This window comes from Aspergillus pseudotamarii (assembly GCF_009193445.1).
Source record: "Aspergillus pseudotamarii strain CBS 117625 unplaced genomic scaffold BDV38scaffold_66, whole genome shotgun sequence".
NCBI lineage: Eukaryota > Fungi > Ascomycota > Eurotiomycetes > Eurotiales > Aspergillaceae > Aspergillus > Aspergillus pseudotamarii.
In genome coordinates this window covers 142,334-163,683 of record NW_022475080.1, presented here as the reverse complement: position 1 = coordinate 163,683, position 21,350 = coordinate 142,334, and the positions used below count along the sequence as shown (strand labels likewise).

The 21,350-nt window shown below is 46.9% G+C and overlaps 4 protein-coding genes across 4 annotated transcripts; 3 read left to right on the top strand and 1 right to left on the bottom strand.

The window, feature by feature from the left end:
• Positions 1 to 167: 167 nt before the first annotated feature.
• On the bottom strand, positions 168 to 9,333 carry atmA (DNA-binding protein kinase TEL1; the record flags this gene model as incomplete). The annotated part of the gene is made up of 9 exons (XM_032060754.1): positions 168 to 187; positions 245 to 1,202; positions 1,266 to 2,327; positions 2,400 to 2,790; positions 2,854 to 7,297; positions 7,359 to 7,699; positions 7,753 to 9,093; positions 9,165 to 9,207; positions 9,255 to 9,333. The coding sequence occupies 9 exons, from the start codon at positions 9,331 to 9,333 to the stop codon at positions 168 to 170; spliced, it is 8,679 nt and encodes a 2,892-aa protein (XP_031909549.1).
• Positions 9,334 to 9,636: 303 nt separating this feature from the next.
• On the top strand, positions 9,637 to 15,124 carry BDV38DRAFT_258203 (nuclear pore complex Nup192/Nup205 family protein). The gene is made up of 5 exons (XM_032055703.1): positions 9,637 to 9,892; positions 9,973 to 14,310; positions 14,366 to 14,521; positions 14,572 to 14,843; positions 14,901 to 15,124. The coding sequence occupies exons 1-5, from the start codon at positions 9,709 to 9,711 to the stop codon at positions 14,949 to 14,951; spliced, it is 5,001 nt and encodes a 1,666-aa protein (XP_031909548.1). The 5' UTR covers positions 9,637 to 9,708; the 3' UTR covers positions 14,952 to 15,124.
• Positions 15,125 to 15,136: 12 nt separating this feature from the next.
• Positions 15,137 to 18,566, top strand: BDV38DRAFT_258200 (cullin family protein). The gene is made up of 5 exons (XM_032055702.1): positions 15,137 to 16,285; positions 16,342 to 17,422; positions 17,491 to 17,913; positions 17,985 to 18,345; positions 18,412 to 18,566. Exons 1-5 carry the CDS (start codon positions 15,521 to 15,523, stop codon positions 18,470 to 18,472), a joined length of 2,691 nt encoding a protein of 896 aa, XP_031909547.1. The 5' UTR covers positions 15,137 to 15,520; the 3' UTR covers positions 18,473 to 18,566.
• Positions 18,567 to 19,658: 1,092 nt separating this feature from the next.
• Positions 19,659 to 20,335, top strand: BDV38DRAFT_258192 (uncharacterized protein; the record flags this gene model as incomplete). The annotated part of the gene is made up of 1 exon (XM_032055701.1): positions 19,659 to 20,335. A coding segment is annotated over exon 1 (350 nt), but the record flags the coding sequence as incomplete, so codon positions are not given.
• Between the last annotated feature and the right edge of the window lie 1,015 nt (positions 20,336 to 21,350).

Here is a 21,350-nt window from a genome sequence, read left to right as displayed (position 1 = left end):
TGAGATATCCGACAGTGACAAGAGAGAGATATATATATATAATTTCCACTATAAACAATTCGCGAAGAAACACAGCATCAACACCGAATCCCAGACGCCAAATACATCGTTCATCTGTAATAAGCCAACAACAACCCACAGCCGCACTATTTATTAATATCATTTCATCAAGCATAAGCAGCCCAACCTATAAAGATGAAGGTTAGCATCTCGGCACGGCCTCTCTAGGTAACGCTATACATACCGCAATAAAGGACGGCAAGGTTTTTTTCATCAGTTGCTTGCTGGATCAGTTCATTTACAGTCGCTGTAACACTCAACGTCTTGCCCAGCTTCTTTGCCACGACCGTCAACGCACGATCGGCCTCGCTTGGTTCATTGCTTGGCCGTTGGTCAGCAGCACCGGCCAGCATGGGTGGTCCGCCCCCAGCTTCGGGGGCGTTTTGCATCTTCTTCATCCTCAAAGGGGACACGGTCCAGCTGTATAGCGGATCGTAACGAAGCACGTCAAGGATGGTCATGATACTATAGGACTCTCGCCGTAAGGTTTCAAGCGTGAACTCGCAACAGCGGCGGAAGACACCCTCGGTCTTGGTAACTCCCATCCCATCGACAAGGTCTCGTGTCAAACGGAATGGAACGACTTCAGGAACCGGTAGCACTCGGCCTTGTTCGAATGCAACGCCCAAGTCGATATGCACCACTTCGCCCGTCCTCTCGTCTAGCAAGATATTATGGCCATGGCGATCGCCAAGGCCGAGAACATGACCCAATATAGAAATTGCAGCTGTGCTTCGAGTATACGAAAGCCTTTTACTGAACCAGTCGTCTGGATTATTAAACTTTTCCATGAAAAAGTATCTCATGACTGGATGGAAGTGTTCAGTAACCTGTCGGTATGTCCTAACGCGTTGTTCAAACGACCGTGTCTGAACATCGCTGATGTGCTTGCGGCAAACGTTTGGTTTCATATCCTTCGGATAGTATTTTTGATGCGCAGGCATCAGATAATCATGCAAGGGGATAGTATATGGCACGAATTCAATTATTCCCGCATTCGACGTAAGCGGCAGAACCTTGTAAGTGCGAATCCCCAGGTTTCGCTGCCGAGTAGTCTGATGGTCCTTAAGGAGATTGCTAACTTGTTCAAATACTTGTTCCATGATAGCGTCCTGTCGCAGATCATCATTTCCTCCTTTAAACTACCGGCGTTGTTAGCTCAACATTCGCTCCATACGCTATACAAATCGATGTCTAATGCTCACCAGCTGCTTGTACCGTAAACCATTATTTGCAAAAGCGGAGACGATCTTTGGCGCACTGACGCCGGACGCGATAGTGAACTCGGGGTGATACCTAACAAGCTTTGGTACATCACGATAATCGCAATCAACTCTGATTTCGATGTTCATTGTGGGGGGTGGTAGTTTCTGTGTTGCGGCATCCTGTTCCAGACGTCCACCCGTTTGGAGTTTCCGCAGCGGAACCCTTGCGCCACTCTTCAATTTTTCATCTGGCCTGTCAATGGCAAATCGTACGTAATTAATATTAGTGTTGTGAACAGCGACCCATGTCGGCCCAATACGCTTGTCGTTCTTTAGGCCTTCAACTAATCGTCCGGCTGCTCGATTGCGTGACAGCGCCGATTCATCCTTTCCTCCCTTGGACTTGCTGCTCGCAAATATTTGATACATACCATGGAATGGGTGCTCAACACAAATGCGAGTAATCAGAGAGAAAAGCATCTTCTGAAACTCATCAGGCACATCCAACAGGCGCGAGGTTAACTGATTCATCAAGGGCGCAAATTTTCGGCTTGGAACTTGACCGAGATGCTTGGAAACGGCCGCATTTGCGATATCACTGTCGGACTTGTCAAGCCACAAAGCACAGAAGCGGAGGACATCATTGTTGTAGGTTTCGCTCTCTCTCAGACAAAGGAGATAGTTTTCGAGACATTGCTGTAGGAAGGCCTCCCGACTTCGTCGCAGGCGTTGGTATTCGCGGTCATCAAGATCAAACCACTGTTTTGTCCTTCCTCGATGAAATTTGAGAGCCTCCCTCTCTCTTCCCTCCGCAGCCTTCATCATATCCTCCAATGCTCGCACTTCTTTTTCCTTACGGTTACGCAGTTGCTCAACTCGCGTAAAATCTTCCAAACCATCGGGGTTTTGTAATTGTTGGTCGCAAAACGTGGCAAACCCGTGATAAACTCTCCCAGCTTCTTCGCCCCCGGAGCGACCTTTAAGCTCCTTGACTGCGGCTAATAAATAGTCTTGGATGATAATCTCTGGTTTCTCGAGGCGTGCCTCAGCGACATGGTGGCCCTTGTAAGCAAATAAATTAGCCCGGAACGAGTAGGGTTTCGTACGCAGGGAATTGATGTGGAGAGAACTTACCAAAGTCACAAGAAGTTCTGCACGGCTGATTGGTACCACCTGTTTATGTAGGTCACTTTGATCCTTGAGTTGATGAAGCATCCGAATTGATGCAGTCATTTCACCTTGGTCCCACAAAACATTAGCCAGATCGAACTTGGCGGCCCCTTCAATGTTGATCCCTAGTGTAGAGCACTGGTGTGCGAGCTTAGAGAGGCAAACGGCCGATTTCAGCGAAGCTTGTTGGATGCCCTGGGTTCTTGTGATATGAAGTGATTGCCGGATGGCTTTGACCTCCAGAAGCTGTGCATCATGGTCGCTTATATTGGTCGAAGATCTTAAATAAGGCCTTCGGTTGATTGATGAGAAGAGGGCTTCGTGTGAGTTTAGTATCTCTCCGATCTCATGAACGCTGACTGAGTTAGACGTAGCTCAACTGGATATTGGTTGTTTTGCAGGAGTATCTATTCCATACCTGGTGGTCTTCAACCAAGAGTCCCTGGCAGCGATTTTCTGCCACTCATGATTGATTTCTTCCGTTGATCTGGCGCCCAAAACATCACTGACTTCAGTGATAACCCCAAGAACCCTCATCGTAGTTCGTAAAGACATGGCAGATCGACTGGTACTCGTAAGTGACTCCAAAGTTGTCAAGAGACATTCGTTGATAGACTTCGAGGCCTCAGTTAGGCTCCCTGATGTGTTGAGACTTTGGAAAGCCCGGAAGACGGTCGCGGAAGGCGAAGGATTCAGGGGCGAGACGGGTATATCCCATTGTCGTAAATTTGTTGCAGCTTGCAGCATGCTGTCAAATGAACTTGATGTGTCCTTGAAGCCCCCACCAGATGCTGAGAATATGGAATTAGCAATTCCCTGTAGATTTGTCGAGTTGAGTGCCTTAAGAACGCCAAAGGCGTTTGGGTCCGCTGACATCTGTATCTCACTATCATACTGTGCACTTTGGAAGAGGAGGTTCTTAAAACTTGAACTTTCATGTTGGAGCCTTTCCATAACGGAGTCCAGAGAGGGGCTTTGTTGGATGCCGTAGAAGGAATCAGGGTCATCTATGTCCTTGAATATGCCATGCAACATGTCCGAGGGAGCTTCGTACTTGGCCAGCGAGGAACGGCGAGAGCCAGAGATTACACGAGATGCATGTATCTCAAGGAAGAGGAGTGCTGTCTTTGGTAAACGGCACCTACTGGCAGCCAACGATGCCTCTGCGAAGTCTATCTCCAGCCACTCATCACGTTCTACTATTGTCGCCTCATCCGGTTTCGGCTGGTTTCGAAGATATAGAATGCAGTTGATTGCAAGCCGTGCATGTGGAATAGTAGTGTCATGAATATCACACAAAACTTGTTTGAAAATTTGGGAAACCTTCTGTCGGATATTTGCTTCTCCTTGAAGCTCTGCCAGCAAAACATCATGAAGCATATAGGGTAGGATTTGGACGGCTAATTCAGGAATAACATAGACAATGTGCCTTAATGACCCAATCACAGGATCTTTGGCTGCAGCTTTTGACAAGAGCAATGCAATACTGCGGGCCCATTGAGGTAAAGGATTGCTTGTCTTCCAGTGGACTTTGGCATCATCTCCTTCTGCCTCTGGAACAAGCATCAGTATGGGCGGGCACTGATAGGGGCTCCATGTGAAAGCTTTCATCAGGTAGAGAGGTACGACATCGGCGCATTGTTCAAAATCCGGATACCTGGCAAGATTACTTATGATGAGTTGCAATGTTCGTTCAACAAGCCCCACCTCCAGATGGCTGTTGTTTTGTAGCATGTTGCATAGTTCATGGAGTATGCTAGCCTTAGAATAACAGTGGACCTCTAAGCGCGAGTGGGATAGTTGAGATTTAAAAAGAGACAGATCCTGCTCCCTGAGAAGGGCGTCGTTGACTTTGCCCGTAGTAGCAAAAGCACGTCCGATAACTTTCGCAGCCCACAGTCTGTATCCAGATCCGGTGTTGAAATTCTGTAGAGTTTGGTAAACGGCCACGATGTTAGAAGTTGCCTCCCTGCCGTGATAGTTTCCAAGCGGCTCCTCAGAGTCAGCACAGAGCAGTGCTATGACATGGTCGGAGACAGGCTTGCTCAAAAGGGTTCTTTCAGAGCTCCGATCATCAAGAATATCCAGGATCACATCACGTTCGTTAGTATCATTTGAACGCGACTCAACAGTGGGGGTGGCTTGTGAAGACTTCACCACCCGACGAAATGATTCTCGTGTTTTTGCGTCTAAGGAGGACTCGTAAGTATTGATATACTCTCCAAACCATTGAAGAAACCGTTCAATATTCGCTATTACTGGTTTTGATTGACCCTGCTGGGCTGTATCCGCCGGGGGGGACGCTAAAAACTTTCTCAAGGACAGCAACGTGGAGACCGCAACTCCAGCCATGAGTCCGGGAGTCTCTGTCAGATAAGGCTGACCAGCCTCCAAGAGATGCCAGAAGATTCCTAATGCATCTTCTGAGCAATGCATATCCACCAGGAACGGTAGCATGGCGTGGAGGGTCATTTCGAATGGATAGTCTCTGAGCATAACAGGTCCGGCCACGCAAAGTAGCACCCTGACCTTCCGGATTACCGAACAGGCGTGGAAAGAACCAAGCGCGGGGTGAATTGATTCCAAGAGAGTTCGGCAAACATAAGAAGCTAGCGTAGGCGTCCAAATTGTCTCGAGTTCATATCCGCTGCGCTTACAGAGGAATTCTAACTCATCAATGAGATAGCGAGCCCTAAACGAGGGTTGCTGGTTTGCAGGGAGAACGATTTTTGAAGCACTCTTACCGAGAATGCACCTTAGACCATCGAGGGCATCGTGGAATTTCGCACGTTTTGAGAAGGCTCTTTCGACCTGTTCATATTGATCAAGCGACCCGAAGAAAGCTGCTATTGTCTGTGGAAATTGCTGATCAATCAATTTCACGAAATGTTCAGTCCCCAGCATCTTTTTCAGCCGGGGTTCAACACCTTTAGGCTGGCTACCTTGCCCGGGGGGAGTACTGATATCTCTAGCGATGCTATAGGCCTCCGCTTTGTAGAAAGATATGGCCAAAAGTTCAGCGAAAGGCCTTCCCATGTGTTTTGACATCTCCATCTCCTCGTCCTCACGCGCACGCATGATGATTTGACCAACAAGTTCGTCTTGCACGTCGCATAGCATATCTTTGATACTTGTATAGCCAAATATACTGAAAGGCATGGTTGTAATTGATTCCTGCTCAGTCCAGGTATAGAGGATCTGAGAAGAAAATAGCCGAAAGAGCTCTTTCGTATCTTTGAGTCCAAGCGTATTGGCGACGCCACATATGCACTTCTCAGCATACTGGAGTGAATGAGGTACATGTGCCGGGGTTTCGAACATATGGTAAATGCTTCTGCGGAGTAAGGTATGCCATCGTGAAGCTAATTGACCTAATATGAACAGACGGAGAGCGATGCCTTCTACCCAATCAGACTCTTTGGGAAGGTGTCTCAGCACGTCGTTGAATATGGCATCATGATCGTTTAGTGAGTAATAGCCAAACAGCCGGGGAATCAGGTTCCCAACATCAAATTTAACTGGTATGCTGCCTTTCTCTAAAATCTTTAGAAGGCTTGTTCGGGGGGATGTGCTCGATTCACCGCTGGAGTATGAGGCGTTGGTATTGATGACTTCCACGAGGAGTTTACTGAACATAATGAGAACTGAAGGTGATGCCATGTCTTTCGCCAATAACACGTCTCTGAGCCATGTATAGATATCCGACGCCGAGTCACTGAGATTATCGGTTTCCGAGTTGACCCATGCCTTGATAAAGCTATGCATCATACGAATACAAAGGAGGTGAGAGGCCTCACAGCGCTCCAATTCATAAGTCTGTAGGCACTTTTCAGCCAGATCTTCAAGGATGTGGAGCAACGAAGTCCGGTCCATTCCAGAAATTGTGCTGTAGACATGAGGTAAAAAGTTCCCCGCGGCTAAGATATCAACTTCGTCTAAATCAGTCAAGTACTCAACCAGAGCCCTACTGGAAGGTTGATCGTGGTTGCTTAAAAATGCGTGGTTTTTCTGTAAAATAGAGAGCTGAATGGTAATGCACCGCTGGAAGGAGGAAAACCCTTGAAATAAGGGCAGCGCTTCTCTATTGGACTTGATGATCGAGGTGACCTCCCCCAGCCGATCTTTTGAATTGAATAGAGTATCGTCCAAATCCATAGGCTCTCCGGTATGGGAAGCCAGATTCTCTCTTTGGTTTCTTCGATAGGCTTCTAAAAGGCTCGCTAATGGAAGGACAAGCCTGAGCAAAGCCTTTGAGACGGTTGATTCAGGATTGTACGAGAACTGTTCAGGATTAAGAAAAGGCGACAATACCACCAGACAACCTTGAATGAATTCAAGTTCATGAGAGGCCAGGAATGTGCATATGACTTCCCACAGGCGCTCGCTATTGTGCTGTAAGTTTTGGAATTTTGATGCAGAGTGGTGCGGCAGGCATTCCGTGCATAGAGCAACGAGAATACAGAAAGATGTAACTATTTGCACGATGTCCACCGTTATATGATGTGACTTATCTTCATATAATGACTGAAAAGCTTGCAAGAACATTTCAGATTTCGCCTGCAAAAGATCCAGAACCATGTTGTCATTTGGATCTTGTCGTGGAAATGTCTCCAAAAGGATAGCATCATCAGTATCCCACATATCAAAATCCAATATTCCTTTGAGCTGAAATAGGTAATTCAGCAGTTTTTTGTTCCTGTGAAGAAGGTACCAGCCTTTGGCAATGAGACTCGTTGTCCCCCTGAACTGAGGTTTGGATGGGATATAATGCCTATTAGTGCAGGCTAAAAGCAGGTTCAAAAGGTCCAAGGGCCGGGCGAATGCAGCAAGTTGAGCTAGCTGTGTTCGATCAGTTACTGTTCCTGGAGTATTATTAGCATACAATATCACTGCCATATTGTAGAAGCCGCTATAGAAACACACCGATAACCCAAACCTCTCGGAGCCAGGCGCAGATCTGTTTTGAGGCATCTGGAAGGGATCCTGGGTTTATCTGCGCAGTCAGTCGAGTTGTTGTGGCCCATAAAGTCAACGATGAATCTGACATAGTAGAGGGGCCATTCAAATTGACAGATGTAAGCATTGAGCTCGTGGCCTCCGCGACTATCGAATATTCCAAAAGGTTATACTCGAGAATGCTATTCATGAGTATACAAGATGCCCTAGAAGTAGCTTGGGAAGTTGAGGCACGACACGTAAGCTCCCAAGCCTGTTTCCAAATTGCCCTTAATGAGGGCGAGTCTGTGTTAGGACTCCCAGCAAGGCTATAGTAAGCTTGGTCAGCCGAGGCATGAGAAGATTGCAGAGTGAACTTCACCTTGCAATAGTTATCATCGTCCAGGATGCTAATATGCTATCATCGTCGAGTATGTTTGGTATTAATCGCAAAAGCAGCGATGACTTCGAGTCATCACTAGCATGGTGCGTGGGGAGAAACGGAATCAATTGCAGAGCGCAGACTCTTCTGGCACCTGAAGATGAAGCGCAATCACTGTGGATTTCATCTACCATCGATGTGAGGCGCTGCCTTTTGTTCAGCGTCTCACTTGACGTACGCGGCGGCGACAATCGCGCAGTTAACTCTTCTGATAAATCTACAAGGTTAGCTATAGCCCAGATCACGGTCCAATTGTGCTCTGATCTGCCAGATTCAAGACGAGGCCATATTAGAATCTTATCCACCGCCGCCGAAGTTTTCTGATGGAAAACCAACTCATCAACCTGTAGAATATCCTTTTCCGGGCGCTTGATATACTCTTTGTACAGAGCATCCAAGAGGTCTTCAATAGAGCGGCTTAGCAATTCCGATGGCTCCTGTCGAGTCGCTGCGGTCAAGAGAACAATGCAGACCATGATGGTGACAAGCAGTTCATCTTTCAACCCTACGAGTTTGGTAGCCCACAGGTGACAAATTACGGGTATTAAGTCCAGTAGTATGCTTTGAACAAGCTCTGACTGGTCAGATAATACCCTCATGATGACCGAATTAATGCTATTGAATGCGCTTTGATGTCCACTTCCCGCAATATGCGATGACTTGACATAACTCACTAGCCCATGAAGTATCTTTGCGGCGGGCTCTTGAACTGGAGCGTTGACGCTTGCCGTTAGCAGCTGAATACAGACTACGGCTTCACTGATTGCACTCTTATCGCCTTTGGCTTTCTCTCTGACAGTTAGTGTTGGTGTCGATCTGGACGGTGTGGGGGTACCTCCAGTTCCCAGGAACTCATCCAAGGTGGACCGAGAATCGCTCCCTGTATGCGAATGGTCATCTTCATAACCTTGGGTCTTCAAGACCTTTAGACAAAAATCCATGAGCTTTTCCCATTCATTGGCTCCCAAATGTTCAACATGTGGAGGATAATTTAGCAATGCAGTCAAGCATTTTGTATAATCAACACCGAGAAGCTCAAACAGACTCCCTCCTGGTTCCTGTAAAGTATCGGTTATATGATCAACAACCGCACGAACAGACTTGGCTCGCAAGTTATGCAAAAGGGCATCAACAGCTAATCGCAGAACAGATGCACATGTTGATAAGCGAGAAGCAGATGGGCCCTTGGAATTTGCTCGATTATACAGAGATTTCTCCGACGATATGAATCGGAACAGTGACTCAAAAACCTTATGACAGGCTTTGTCATTCAGGGAACTCCTAGATGATATACACGGGTCAACAACAAGGACAACCACCAATCGAAAGAGTGATACCGATTGTCCACATACAGTTTTGAGTTCCGTTTATTTTGTTGGAGTATATGCTTCAAATCTTGCTGATGTTAGAAGGGTATTATAGATCCTCCAAGTATGACCCACCAGCTAGACCATCTGAGCGCTCTCTTTGCTTCTCGGATGACAGGAGCACCAGGGTCCTATCCAGAGTGATTTCCGCCATTGCGATGATGCTGATGATGCGGAGTAGTATTTATACACATTTAACACTAATAAGGTCGAATGTTTGACAACCACGTTCATATGTAACCTTTTTCTAGATTTTCGAGAATTCCATTCTGCAACAAAGAGCATAGCTAAGCCCTTAAACCCGCATGAAACAGGGGCGTTATGGGGCAATTGCCTGAAAGCTCTGGTGCGGCTGTTGGAAGACTCAAAGGAGCTTTAGTCTTGGCGCAAACAGAAGCTCCGCCGCTTTTACTTTTTCGGGTCGGAATTTTGATCGCGACCTCCGACCTTTTTTGGCCCTCAACAAACAATTTATACTTCATATCCTCTTCCACAGCGCTTTTCGCCGAGCTAGGGAAATCCTCTGAACATGGAGGACAGAGATACTCTAGCGGGCCTTCGTGGCCTATACCAAGATCTCTCTTCCCTCACTGAGTCGTCCTTTGTGAACATCGACCGTCTCCGTGTTGAGTTGGAGGCTCACATTGATGATTTCAGGAAGCTCCTTGACAGGCCACCAAAAAACAATTCCAGTCGCCAGGCTGTTCTTTCAGGTAAGTGTCTATCTTATATGTGCAATGGGAAATGTCTTCTTATATTGGAATCATGTTAACGCTACTTCGAAACCCTTTAGGGAAGATCACCGTCGATGACCTCGAATATTCCATCAACGAGGAGTTCCAACAAGGCGCGTTACAGCTGGCCGATGCGTTGGGTATCGATGAATTGGAGGCAGCACACCTGTTCCTTGGCGCACAGGATCATGCTCAGATGCTGGACAGAACTCCTCTTATCGCTGCGATCATGCGGTTTCACGAGCGTCGGCACTTCCTCCTCGAATCTCTGCGTCTTATCCTCCAAGAATCCTTTGAGTTCGAGCGGGAAATGACTCAGGCACTAATGCAGGACATGATAGCCTTCGTTGTCGAGATAAAGAATGGCCCTCTACGAAACGCGTCGCTGTTTGCACGCAAATGCATGAAATCGATGGAAGATATTGAGAAATGGCTTGTACTTGTTGCTGAACAAATCCAGAAAGCATCCATTGTTGGTCAAGCCGAAGACGCCGATATAATGGAGGCTATAGAGTATCAGCGCGCCAGCTTGCAGCAACAGCATGAGTCATTGGGCGCTATACTTTGCTACCTGTTCAAAGGCCCTTACACAAGCCCCGAGGATCTTCGACTGTTGCTTGGAAACCTTCGGAAACTGGACCGGTTTGATGGCCTACTTGTGCATTATATCCCTTCTATAATTGCTGCTTTCGTTCAACATGGTTCTCCGGAAAGTTCCAATTCATACAAAGAGGCCCGAAGCTTGCACACGGCCGTTACGTCGACCAAAGATGGCCAGTCCTGGGCCCTCCCAACTTTCCATTCTGCAATAGTTGCTCTCTGGCTTGCAGTATATGGTGGATGGGATTTTGACGGACCGTCGTCCCCACTTCCCGGGGTCGATCTCGAGAAGGACGCAGAGGAGCGCACAAAGATGTTCATGACAGCGCTGGATGATGGAGGGCTGGACTTTATACTGGCTGTCTGCTCTGGAGTTAATAACGAAGAATGGGCGGATCCAGCTCGAAGTGAATTGGTTACATTGCTATTGAAGGAAAGCTCCTCAGCTATGCCTGAGTCTGATACTTGCGCTACCTACATGAAATGCTTACTGATGGAAAACTTCGAGGTTTTTGTGGAGTCATGCATCGCTAATATGCCGGATGCTGTTCGGATGTTGAAATCCGAAGAAGACTCGCAAAGATTGGATCAGATCACTGCGCTTAGAGATGGCCTAACTTCTAGTCTCCATCGAGGCTTAGTGGAAGCTCGGACGCACCTTGAATCATTCCTCATGGTAATGGCTTTTGCATTTGAGCAGCGACCGGATGCTGCACAGGAGTTTTGGGCCGATCCTGACGGAAATTTGTACGGCTTCCTTCAATGGGCCTCGAAAAGGCAAACTGTCCCTAGAGTTAGCGCATTCTGTGAATTACTATACTCTATTTCGGGGAGCGAAGATAATGCCACTGCAGCTCATAGATTCCTCACTGAAGAGGACAAGTTTATGTCTGCTAAATTTAAGCGGTCGACTTCTATGAACTGGACCCAGATGTTCGCTGAGCTAGAACTTTATGCAACAAAAGTGACCGAGAAGGCTCCTGCCTCGACATCTCAAACGATCCTACGATCCCGGAAGTCTGAACCAGCAGATATGAGTGAGCCAGAAAGTCCTGTCATGCTGACCTGCTATCTCCGGTTGCTGGGACATCTATGTAGACAAAGTGTCGCGATACGGGACTGGATGCTTCATCACCCCTCGTTCAACGTTGTCAGCACATTGTTGACATTGTGCAGCGGACCGATACCTACGCACTTGAGAGCAACAGTTTTCACCACCCTTGCAGCTCTAATGACTGAACGAACACCTATGAATGGCAATGAAATGTGGCTTTCTATTGACCAGTGGATTTCAGGTGGATCTATGAGTGCTTCTGGAATGGGAAAGATCCCAGTAGTCTCGAATCCCCTTGTTTGGCATGAGCAACAAGCGTTTCAGAAGTTTGGCGAGAGCTTCGACCAAGCCAATGCTTTTGTCAGCTTGATCAATTCCCTTGTGTCTCCAACATCTGATTCAGCCGACTATCACCTCTCACTGCCATTTCCTGAATCTTTGGGTTCATCCTATCGCATGCCAGGTATTGAGCCTTACATAGACTTTATATTAGGCCATGCCTTGTCACGGAAAGTACCAGATCTTAACGAACGCCAATCTCGGATGCTGACATACAATTGCCTGGAATTTGTCGTGACATGCTTGAAGTCCTTCAACGAGAGTCTTGTCTCTGTTCTCAGCCAACCCACTGTTCCATCCAATGTTAAAACGTCGTCATTGGTTACTTACGTCCGCCTACACCCCTTTGCAAGGGTAGCTGAATGGTTGTTCAACGAAGATGTGATCAAGGCAATCTTCGCGACAGCTCACCAAGATATAGCGGAGGTTTCCAAAGCGGCGCCTGACTCTATATTGGTCCTCTCTGTAGTCAGAAGCCTTGAGGTCATGGATCTAATCATGGACCTTCAGTCGACGTATTTCAACATTGTTCGCCCCTTGATCAAGTCTCAAACTGGCGGAAGCCGAACTAACGTAGCAAACTCATCGCTCTCGGCTTTTGAAGATAGCGTCCTCAACAATTTGTCAATTGTACCAGCTTTGTGTCTTTATTGCAGCACGGCACATCAACAACTCACAATCACATCCATGGTGCTGTTGGAGAAACTCTCTAGCTCTAGAAAGCTCAACAGGGTTTCATCACCGGGGTTGTCCAAGTGGCGGTCCTCGAATAAAATCGTTGAGGTCCTCAGCACGGAAGTAGAGGTGGATAGCGTGGCGCGCCCGCTTGTATCTCAAATGCAGCCTGAACTACGGGAACTTGATCATGGGTCGCAATCTTCGGGTTACATTATTAGAGAAAGTTTATTGGCGCTGCTGAATAGCTGCCTAAGAATGATCACGGACCGGCCAACGATAGCTCATCTACTTCTTGGGTTTAGCAGTGTGGGAAACATGCTCGACATCTCTGACGGACTACTCGCCAATGGAATGTCTTTGTTACACGCTATCATCACATTCTTGCAAAGCTACCCAGATCAAGTTGATGGAAATATTCTGTCATGGATGGTGCACCTGAAGCGTATGGCATTGGAGGTGTTAAAGCATTTATGGTCATCCAAAATTTCTTCCTACTTCACCCTTACTGAGATGCGTGCGAGCCGTTTTCTGCAAAGTCTGCTCGCAAGCCAACCCATCATTGGACCAAATACTTCTTGGGATAGACTCCCGATTATGACGGAAGAATTCTGGGTTTCGGATTCTGCTAGTGCTCTCGCAGAATTTCTATTGTACAGAAGTTATTTGTATGCTTATGCTACTACAGAGGTTCGCTCGGCTGCCAAGCTCCGTTCACCAACGCTGCAAACAGATATCATGTCGACATTATTTGGAAATTCGACCTCGGAGACGGGGGATGCCATATTGAATCCTACGGTGTTTGACCTTTTCGATTTCGCGGATCTGGACATTGGACGTCAACTTCAACCCCCCATGCTGGTCCTACTAGATGGCATTATGCTGGATGCGTGCGCAAAAGAGACGGATGATTCACTTATTCTTTACAGCGAGGCGGAGTTGGAGGAGCTGATACAACTCAGGAAAGAAGAATTGCTTTCCAGCGGGCACTTACGCCCTCAGGACGAGGAACAATTTCTTGTAGAAGCTGACGGTTTGAAGATGTTCGTTCATGCGACAAACCAGTCAAGAAAGATCAATAACAACCGTTTTTTGGCTCTCCGATCCTGGACGGAACTCATCACGACCATGCTCACTTGCTCCGAAATTGAAGGCGGACGGAAATCGACATTCATACTGCATACCATTCAATTGATTCTTCCCAAGCTTGAAGCCGCTGTTGAAGAAGATCTCCCAGAGGCGACCGAACTAGCCCGCTTAGCCGAATTTTTAGTTACGAAACTAGAATCAAGCACAGCGAAAGTAAATTCGGCCCGGAGAAGCGGGGATGTCATTGATGAGAAGCTCCATCAACTCTTCCAGATCTGTGTTAGAGGTATCGCTCTGGCGACAGGAAATGTTAATCTCCGAGAAACTTTCTACAACATTTGCTCATCCTACATCGCCCGTATCATTCAGCCCGATACAGGACACGAGAGTATCAAACAGCACAGCCACCAGATTGTCAAGATGGCTGGCACTACACTAATTGAAGCGATATGTGATGATGCATATGCTGGCCAGGAGACATGTCGCGTGTCTGCGCTATTGTTCCTCAATCTCCTTGCAGCTCTCGATAAACAGGGAGATTCTATATTGGCTGAGTCAATTTCCCAATCAAATTATTTAAGTCTCTTCCTCGATGCTATTAGGACATTGCCCATTGAATTAAGAAATGCCCAAGCGAATGGTAAGCTTGCATGGAGTCCACTGGTCATATCTGCAGCTAACCAGGTTTAATTCAGATACACCTTTACTCTTATCCTATTACGAATCTCTGTTATCTTTGCTTCAGCAACTCTGCCAAACGAAGGCGGGCGCAACCCATGTTTTGAAGACCGGTCTTTTCGAAGCAGTACGTGGTTCGCAGCTATTCGCTGCCGACCCAGATCTTGGCATTGGTCAGTAGCAAGTCGTCCCTTGGTACAGTCAAACTGTCTAACTATAGTAGATATTGATAACCCCGATGCTCTCCGGAGGTACTACGATTTACTGGATTCCGTCCTACGAGTAATTGTTTCCGCTGCGTTTTCCCGGGGCCTGCATAACGAACAAATGATGGAACAGACTCGTGCGTTCCTTGCTGAGAATAGGCAAAGTATGGTTGGCATATTCAAACGCTTCGCCAAGATCGGTGGAGGGGGTGCTGCCGATCACCATAGCGCCCTGACCAACCTGACCAAATCATATATGGCACTAGTTGCTGCTACGGACTTCTTAGAGGTACGCACTTTAACACGCATGATTTACTTCTTTAATAAATCCGCTAACACTCAGCAGTTTGAGGATAACGAAGTGAAAGAGCTCACTCGACCCAAACTATTCTCGTGAACAAGGACTATGGACAAAGGGTCCAGGCACTTTTGGGGGGAGTAACTGGATTTATTGATGTAACGAAATGGTGTATATGGAAATGATTACTATATTGTGGCCTCCTGCTGTCTTAAACCTATAACCTTGGCATATCTTAAAGGGAGTGATCTCTCTCTCTCTCTCTCTCTTTTTTTTTTTTTTTTTTTCGCTTTTTTTTTTTAAAAAAAAAAAATTGGACCTAAACAATTTTCCATTCCTTGCTGCCAGCTAGGTACATACATAGACGTGTAGAAGTGTTGTTCGGCGAGATATGATATTCCCCACAGGTCAAACATACGGACGTATTATCTTATCCCCGAGTTAAACGTCAACGGAACCTTACCGCGGAGTATCTCTGCTTCAACCCTCCTCTGTGCCAGCTGCCCCCTCCTTTTATCTTCCCTTCCACTACACTTGCCGCATCGCCCGATTCAAAGTCGACAAAGTTTAGGTGGATTTGCAATGAATTGTATAGGCCAGAGATCTTCTGGGCCTTTCCAACGCTGAGCGCTCCTCTTCATATCGTCATCTCGGACAAGACCGGGTAGATGCAGCAAAACTCGAGAGGCGCCACCGAGCAGAGGAGCGGTAAGCGCAAATCGATCGGCAAGAGGAAGCTTTCTGATCAAGAGGAAGCATCACACCAACCTCAGCACCAACAGGCGACGATTTCGGAGCTCCTTTCGCGGAACCACACAACTCAAGGGAAAGAGCATCATCATCATCCTCCTCATCATCAGCTATCCTCCCCGACGAGCAAGCGTCCCCGGCTATCGCCAACCCCCTCGGGTCTAACTCCTGCACAAGGTCCGCGGGGACCAGCTTCATCCAACACCATGTACAATTTCTCAAACCAGGAAACGAAAGACGGTGGATTGTTTGGTCAAGTTAGGCCGGGCACCAACTCCGGAAATGTAGCTGCAAGGCCCCGCTCCTTTAACGCACCAGTGCGCCAAAGCAACTTCACTCCTCACACCGGCGCCAAGAAACTTGTTGTCAAGAATCTGCGGGTGGGCTCTCGGTTGAATCAAGATTCATACTTCGAGAAAATATGGGGCCAGCTTGACGCTGCGCTGACCGCGATCTTCGATGGCGGGAAGCCCGAAATCTCGCTAGAAGAGCTATACAAAGGGGCTGAGAATGTATGTCGTCAAGGGCGAGCTTCAGCGTTGGCCAGACAACTACAAGAGCGATGCCGAGGACATGTATCCGGTAAACTGCGTGATACGCTGGTAGCAAAAGCAGCGGGCGGGAACAACATCGATACGCTACGAGCTGTTGTAGATTCGTGGACGGCATGGCAATCAAAGCTGGTATGTCCCCGTTCACTTTCCGCTCGCCTGCCCTCTCGTAATTGACTAGTTCGCAGGTTACAGTACGCTGGATTTTTTACTATCTCGACCAATCGTTCCTCCTCCACTCCAAGGAATACCCAGTTATACGTGAGATGGGCTTGATCCAGTTCCGGCAACACATATTCAATGATCCAGTCTTACAACCCCAAGTTTTACAGGGCGCCTGCGACCTGATCGAAGCGGACCGTGACGAAGGGCGCAGCATGTCGGCCGACTCATCTTTGCTTCGGAATGCTATTGAATTTTTCCATGGCCTTGATGTTTATACTACTGGTTTTGAGCCTCTCTTTGTCTCCGAATCGAAGAAGTTCTTCGCATTATGGGCTCAGCATGAAGCCTCAGGATATCTTGCCACTTTCGCGGGAAACAGCCACCGCTTAATTGAACAAGAGGTAGACAGGTGTACATTGTTCTCTTTAAATCGGAGCACAAAACAGAAATTGTCTGAACTTTTGGATCAGGAGTTAGTGGCAGAACAAGAGGATGTTCTTCTCAATCAAAATGATATTCTTGGTCTGCTGCGGGCCGGCAATAAGACTGCCTTGGAAAAGCTGTATACGCTTCTTCAACGAAGGGATTTGGGGGCGAAATTGAAAACGGCATTTAGCAGTTACATTGTTGAAGAGGGTACCAATATTGTCTTTGACGATGAAAAAGAGGCGGAAATGGTGGCCCGGCTATTAGATTTCAAACAGCAGCTTGACGAAACTTGGGTCAACTCCTTCCATCGACATGAAGAGCTGGGACACGCATTGCGCGAGGCCTTTGAGACGTTCATGAACAAGGGACGAAAGTCTGGCGCATCCGGAGGCACAGATAATCCAAAGACTGGGGAGATGATTGCCAAATATGTGGATAGATTACTCAAAGGCGGGTGGAAATTGCCTTCTGGACGGAAAGCCGAGGAAGTTCCCCTTGCCGACGAGGATGCCGAAATTAATCGACAGTTAGACCAAGTGTTGGATCTCTTCCGATTTGTACATGGCAAAGCTGTATTTGAGGCATTTTACAAGAACGACCTTGCTCGTCGGCTATTGATGGGCCGGAGTGCCAGTGATGATGCAGAGAAAAGCATGTTAGCGAGGCTCAAGACAGGTTCGTTCTGATTTCGATCGACAGAAAATGACATGGATGCATGGAAGCTAACGTTGACGATTGGTTAGAATGCGGTTCCAGCTTCACGCACAACCTAGAATCTATGTTTAAAGACATGGACGTGGCGCGGGATGAAATGGCGGCGTATAATTCTATTCAGCGTGAACGCAAGCACCGATTACCCGTGGATTTGAATGTCAGTGTGCTCTCTGCAGCCGCCTGGCCGTCCTATCCCGATGTTCAGGTGCGAATACCGCCCGAAATAGCGACGGCTGTCAGCGAGTTCGAAAAGTTTTACTACAGTAAATACAACGGGCGCAAACTTAATTGGAAGCACCAACTCGCGCACTGCCAACTGCGCGCAAGGTTTCCCAAAGGCGATAAGGAACTGGTAGTCAGTTCATTCCAGGCCATCGTGCTCCTGTTATTTAACGACGTGCCAGAGAAGGAGACTCTCAGCTATCTACAGATCCAGGAGGCGACGAAGTTATGTCAGTACCCCAATTTCTCAAGTCTTCGGTTACCCATACTCTCTGGGCTGCTGCTAACGGACGTGATATAGCTGACCAGGAGCTAAAACGGACCCTTCAATCGCTCGCATGCGCCAAATACCGAGTGCTTGTTAAGAAGCCGAAGGGTCGAGAAGTCAACACAACGGACGAGTTCTCGTACAACGAGGCATTCTCCGACGTGAAGATGCGGATCAAGATCAATCAGATCCAGCTGAAGGAGACTAAAGAGGAGAATAAGACGACACACGAGCGGGTGGCAGCTGATCGCCATTATGAGACTCAGGCAGCTATTGTGCGAATTATGAAGAGTCGGAAGACCATCACACACCCCGAATTGGTAGCGGAGGTGATTAAAGCGACGCGCAGCCGAGGAGTGCTCGAGCCTACGGATATCAAGAAGAACATTGAGAAGTGAGTGACTCTGGGAATTTTTCTTTATTGTTGAGAGTCTGATTACTAACTACGAGTGCTCTACAGGCTGATTGAAAAGGACTATATGGAGAGAGAAGAGGGAAACCGGTATCAGTATGTGGCATAATGGAACATTTAGAGACGACCGTATCTTTGTCAGCAAGACATTATTATCATGTGTTTAATTTCTCGAGCATCATATGACACGAAGCAAACGTTCTTTAATATACTAGTACAACCAGAGACATTGTGTGGGGGGGTACTTTGTTCCCCGGTCCATCGGCCATGCAGTAGCTGCGGCCGCGGAAATCTAATCGTGTTCCCTGTTAAGTTATTATTAACCTTCCCCCGTGGTCACGGGATGGCATGTCCAGCCCCCACGCGGTGCCGATCCGAACATCCCTGAGAAAAGTTCGGCATTGGCAGACGGAGCCCTCCGTACGCTGGGTTATCTCTCCATGCGTAGTATAATCCACTTTTTGTTTTATTTATTTTTTTTCTTTTTAGTATTATTATTTTAATCTCGCATTGTACAGAGTACTCCGTATAATCCTCTCTATTATCAATAGCATCATGATTACTTGCGGACCTAGCATCCAAATGAGTTCCACTAACCGGTTTTGTGGCGAGGTGATCGACAATTGTCAAGATTCCATGATCGTTGTCATCATCATTGAATGAGTGATGAGATAATTGCGTACTGAACGGTGAGCAAGCAAAGTCAAAGACAGCATACAATCTGTACTCGACGCATCACCACAACTCCTTTCGACTCTCGCCCGAGAAGACCGAAACTCGGTAGAGAACGAGCTACCAAAAAATAAATCAAAAATAAGCATAATCAAAGGGATGGTCCGGAATTGGTAAAATGTTATGTATCATCGGATGTAATGAAATGAAACGGAAGAATCAAAAACGGTCTGGGCTCGTTGGGGGTTCACGTGGATGGCTGCGCTTTTTCTTTTTATCCACAGCAACCTTCCCTATGTCTCAATCTCAACCCTGAGAGACGGGCGATCAGGAGGAATCCTTAATGGAGCACTTCGAGGAACTAGGGATCAGCTTGAATAGTATGCGACTACGTACGCGCCTATCATTGGGAGTTCCTAATACAGTAATGATTAGAGCCCTTCAACCACGCTGGTGGATTTCCATTAGATCTGACAGCGGGGAAACTAGGCTTTTTTTTAAGGTCCCATGATCGATTTTTATGTTGGGGATGTTTCTAGCGCCGTTCTCCCCTTTTGGTCGCTTCCCTTCATGAGTAAACTATGAAACTATTCGTTCTAGAAATTATTCTGGCTACGGATCTATATTTTCTTTTTTTGCCTTTTTTATTTTTGTCTTTTCTACTGTTTTTCCTGTTTCACACCACTCCTTTTATGTTTATCTTTATTGTTTTTTTATTTATTTTATTTTTTTTCAGATTGCATAAAACCTTAGAAATGGACATCTTGAAGTTGTGGATTCCTCAATTGACCTATTCCTGTAATTTCTCTGCCCGAATTTTCAATCTGATAGTGAAAGGGACTCGTAATAGACACCTATACAGAAAATATATCATATGCATGCAGAGAATAGGAATAATTCCAATAGTGTGTACCTGCTGCGTCCTCTGTAGATCTTCGGGCATCCCGCAATGCATACTGGGTCGCTGGACGCATGCCGATATACGTGGAGTGCAATCTGTTGGGATACTTCTCGCACTCATCGGCGCGGGAGTAAGGGATGAGTAGAATGTACATCACGAGCACTGAAAGATTTTCATTTTCATTTTATGTTTTATTTTATTTTTTCAATTGCATCAGGATGAAATCTGCATACTTATGTAAGGATGGGCTGATAAATCGAGGTATAGTAATCATCAACAATCATCAGACATCTCTACAGAGTATGTATGTACATACATAGGTTGTATTGTAAATTGATACCTAGTAACCATGGTATGTAGATGCACCCGGAAGGTGATATGGATCGACACTCGCGACATCCACTCGATAAGTCCTCCAGTTTAACAACTGGCAATTATCAATTTCAATTTTTGACCACAAAGAAATTATCCGCGGAGGAAGCCGTAGCCGCATCCATCGAACGGAAGTATCCAAGCGTTTTGCTTACCCCAAGCCCATCCCATACGAGGGGTTGAAGCGGGAATGCCACAGATGGTAATCCGAAGCGTTCGTTCAAAAAGTCGCCCGTAGTCGTCCAAGGTTCCAGACCGACCCATGGGGTTTCGCGGCCGGCGGGAAGTTGATTACCTATGGACAAGGCCTTAGAACAATGTATAATTGGTGTAATATTACGAGTCCGCAGGTACCGATGTATGGAGTGCTCCGTACATACCTCGCAGTGGGCTAGACCACTTAGGTACTTACTCGATTAGGTACTCCTCGGTATAGCTGCCTCGCTCGAATGTGCTGTACTATCGTGAAGTACTATTTCATTGCCTATCTGGGGTTGATGGGTCTCATTGCAATCCATCATTGTCCATGTGAACTGAAAAAAAAAATTAAAAAAAGAACAAACAGGTTTGACAACACCGTCAACGGGTTCACCTGGTTACAACTTCTTGACTACTTGAGTACAGTCATTCCCTTGTATAAGTATAGGTACAACGCTCCCCTTCACTCTCAGTCTTCCCTGATTGTTATTATCTTCCACTCCTCTATCCTCCAGCTCTTGTCCTCTGGGTGACACTCACCTCATTATACTTACTACTACTACTCAATTCGTCTCGACTTGTTTGAATAACTCTCAGGCTCACGATTACCTCATCCTGATATTATTAGGTTTTCTCCACCTGTCCAATATATTGTGAGTATCACTGGCAAATGACATGTCCACCTATCCTTGTGATCTCCAGTTTTTTTTTTCTGTCGCAAGAGAGCCTCCGGACTGATAGATAATAGATCATTTCTCCACTTTTTCCCCGCCTCTCACGGACGATAGGGCGATTGTAACTTCCGCGCCAGTCCTATACTCGTGATACATCTCGGCGCAAACCT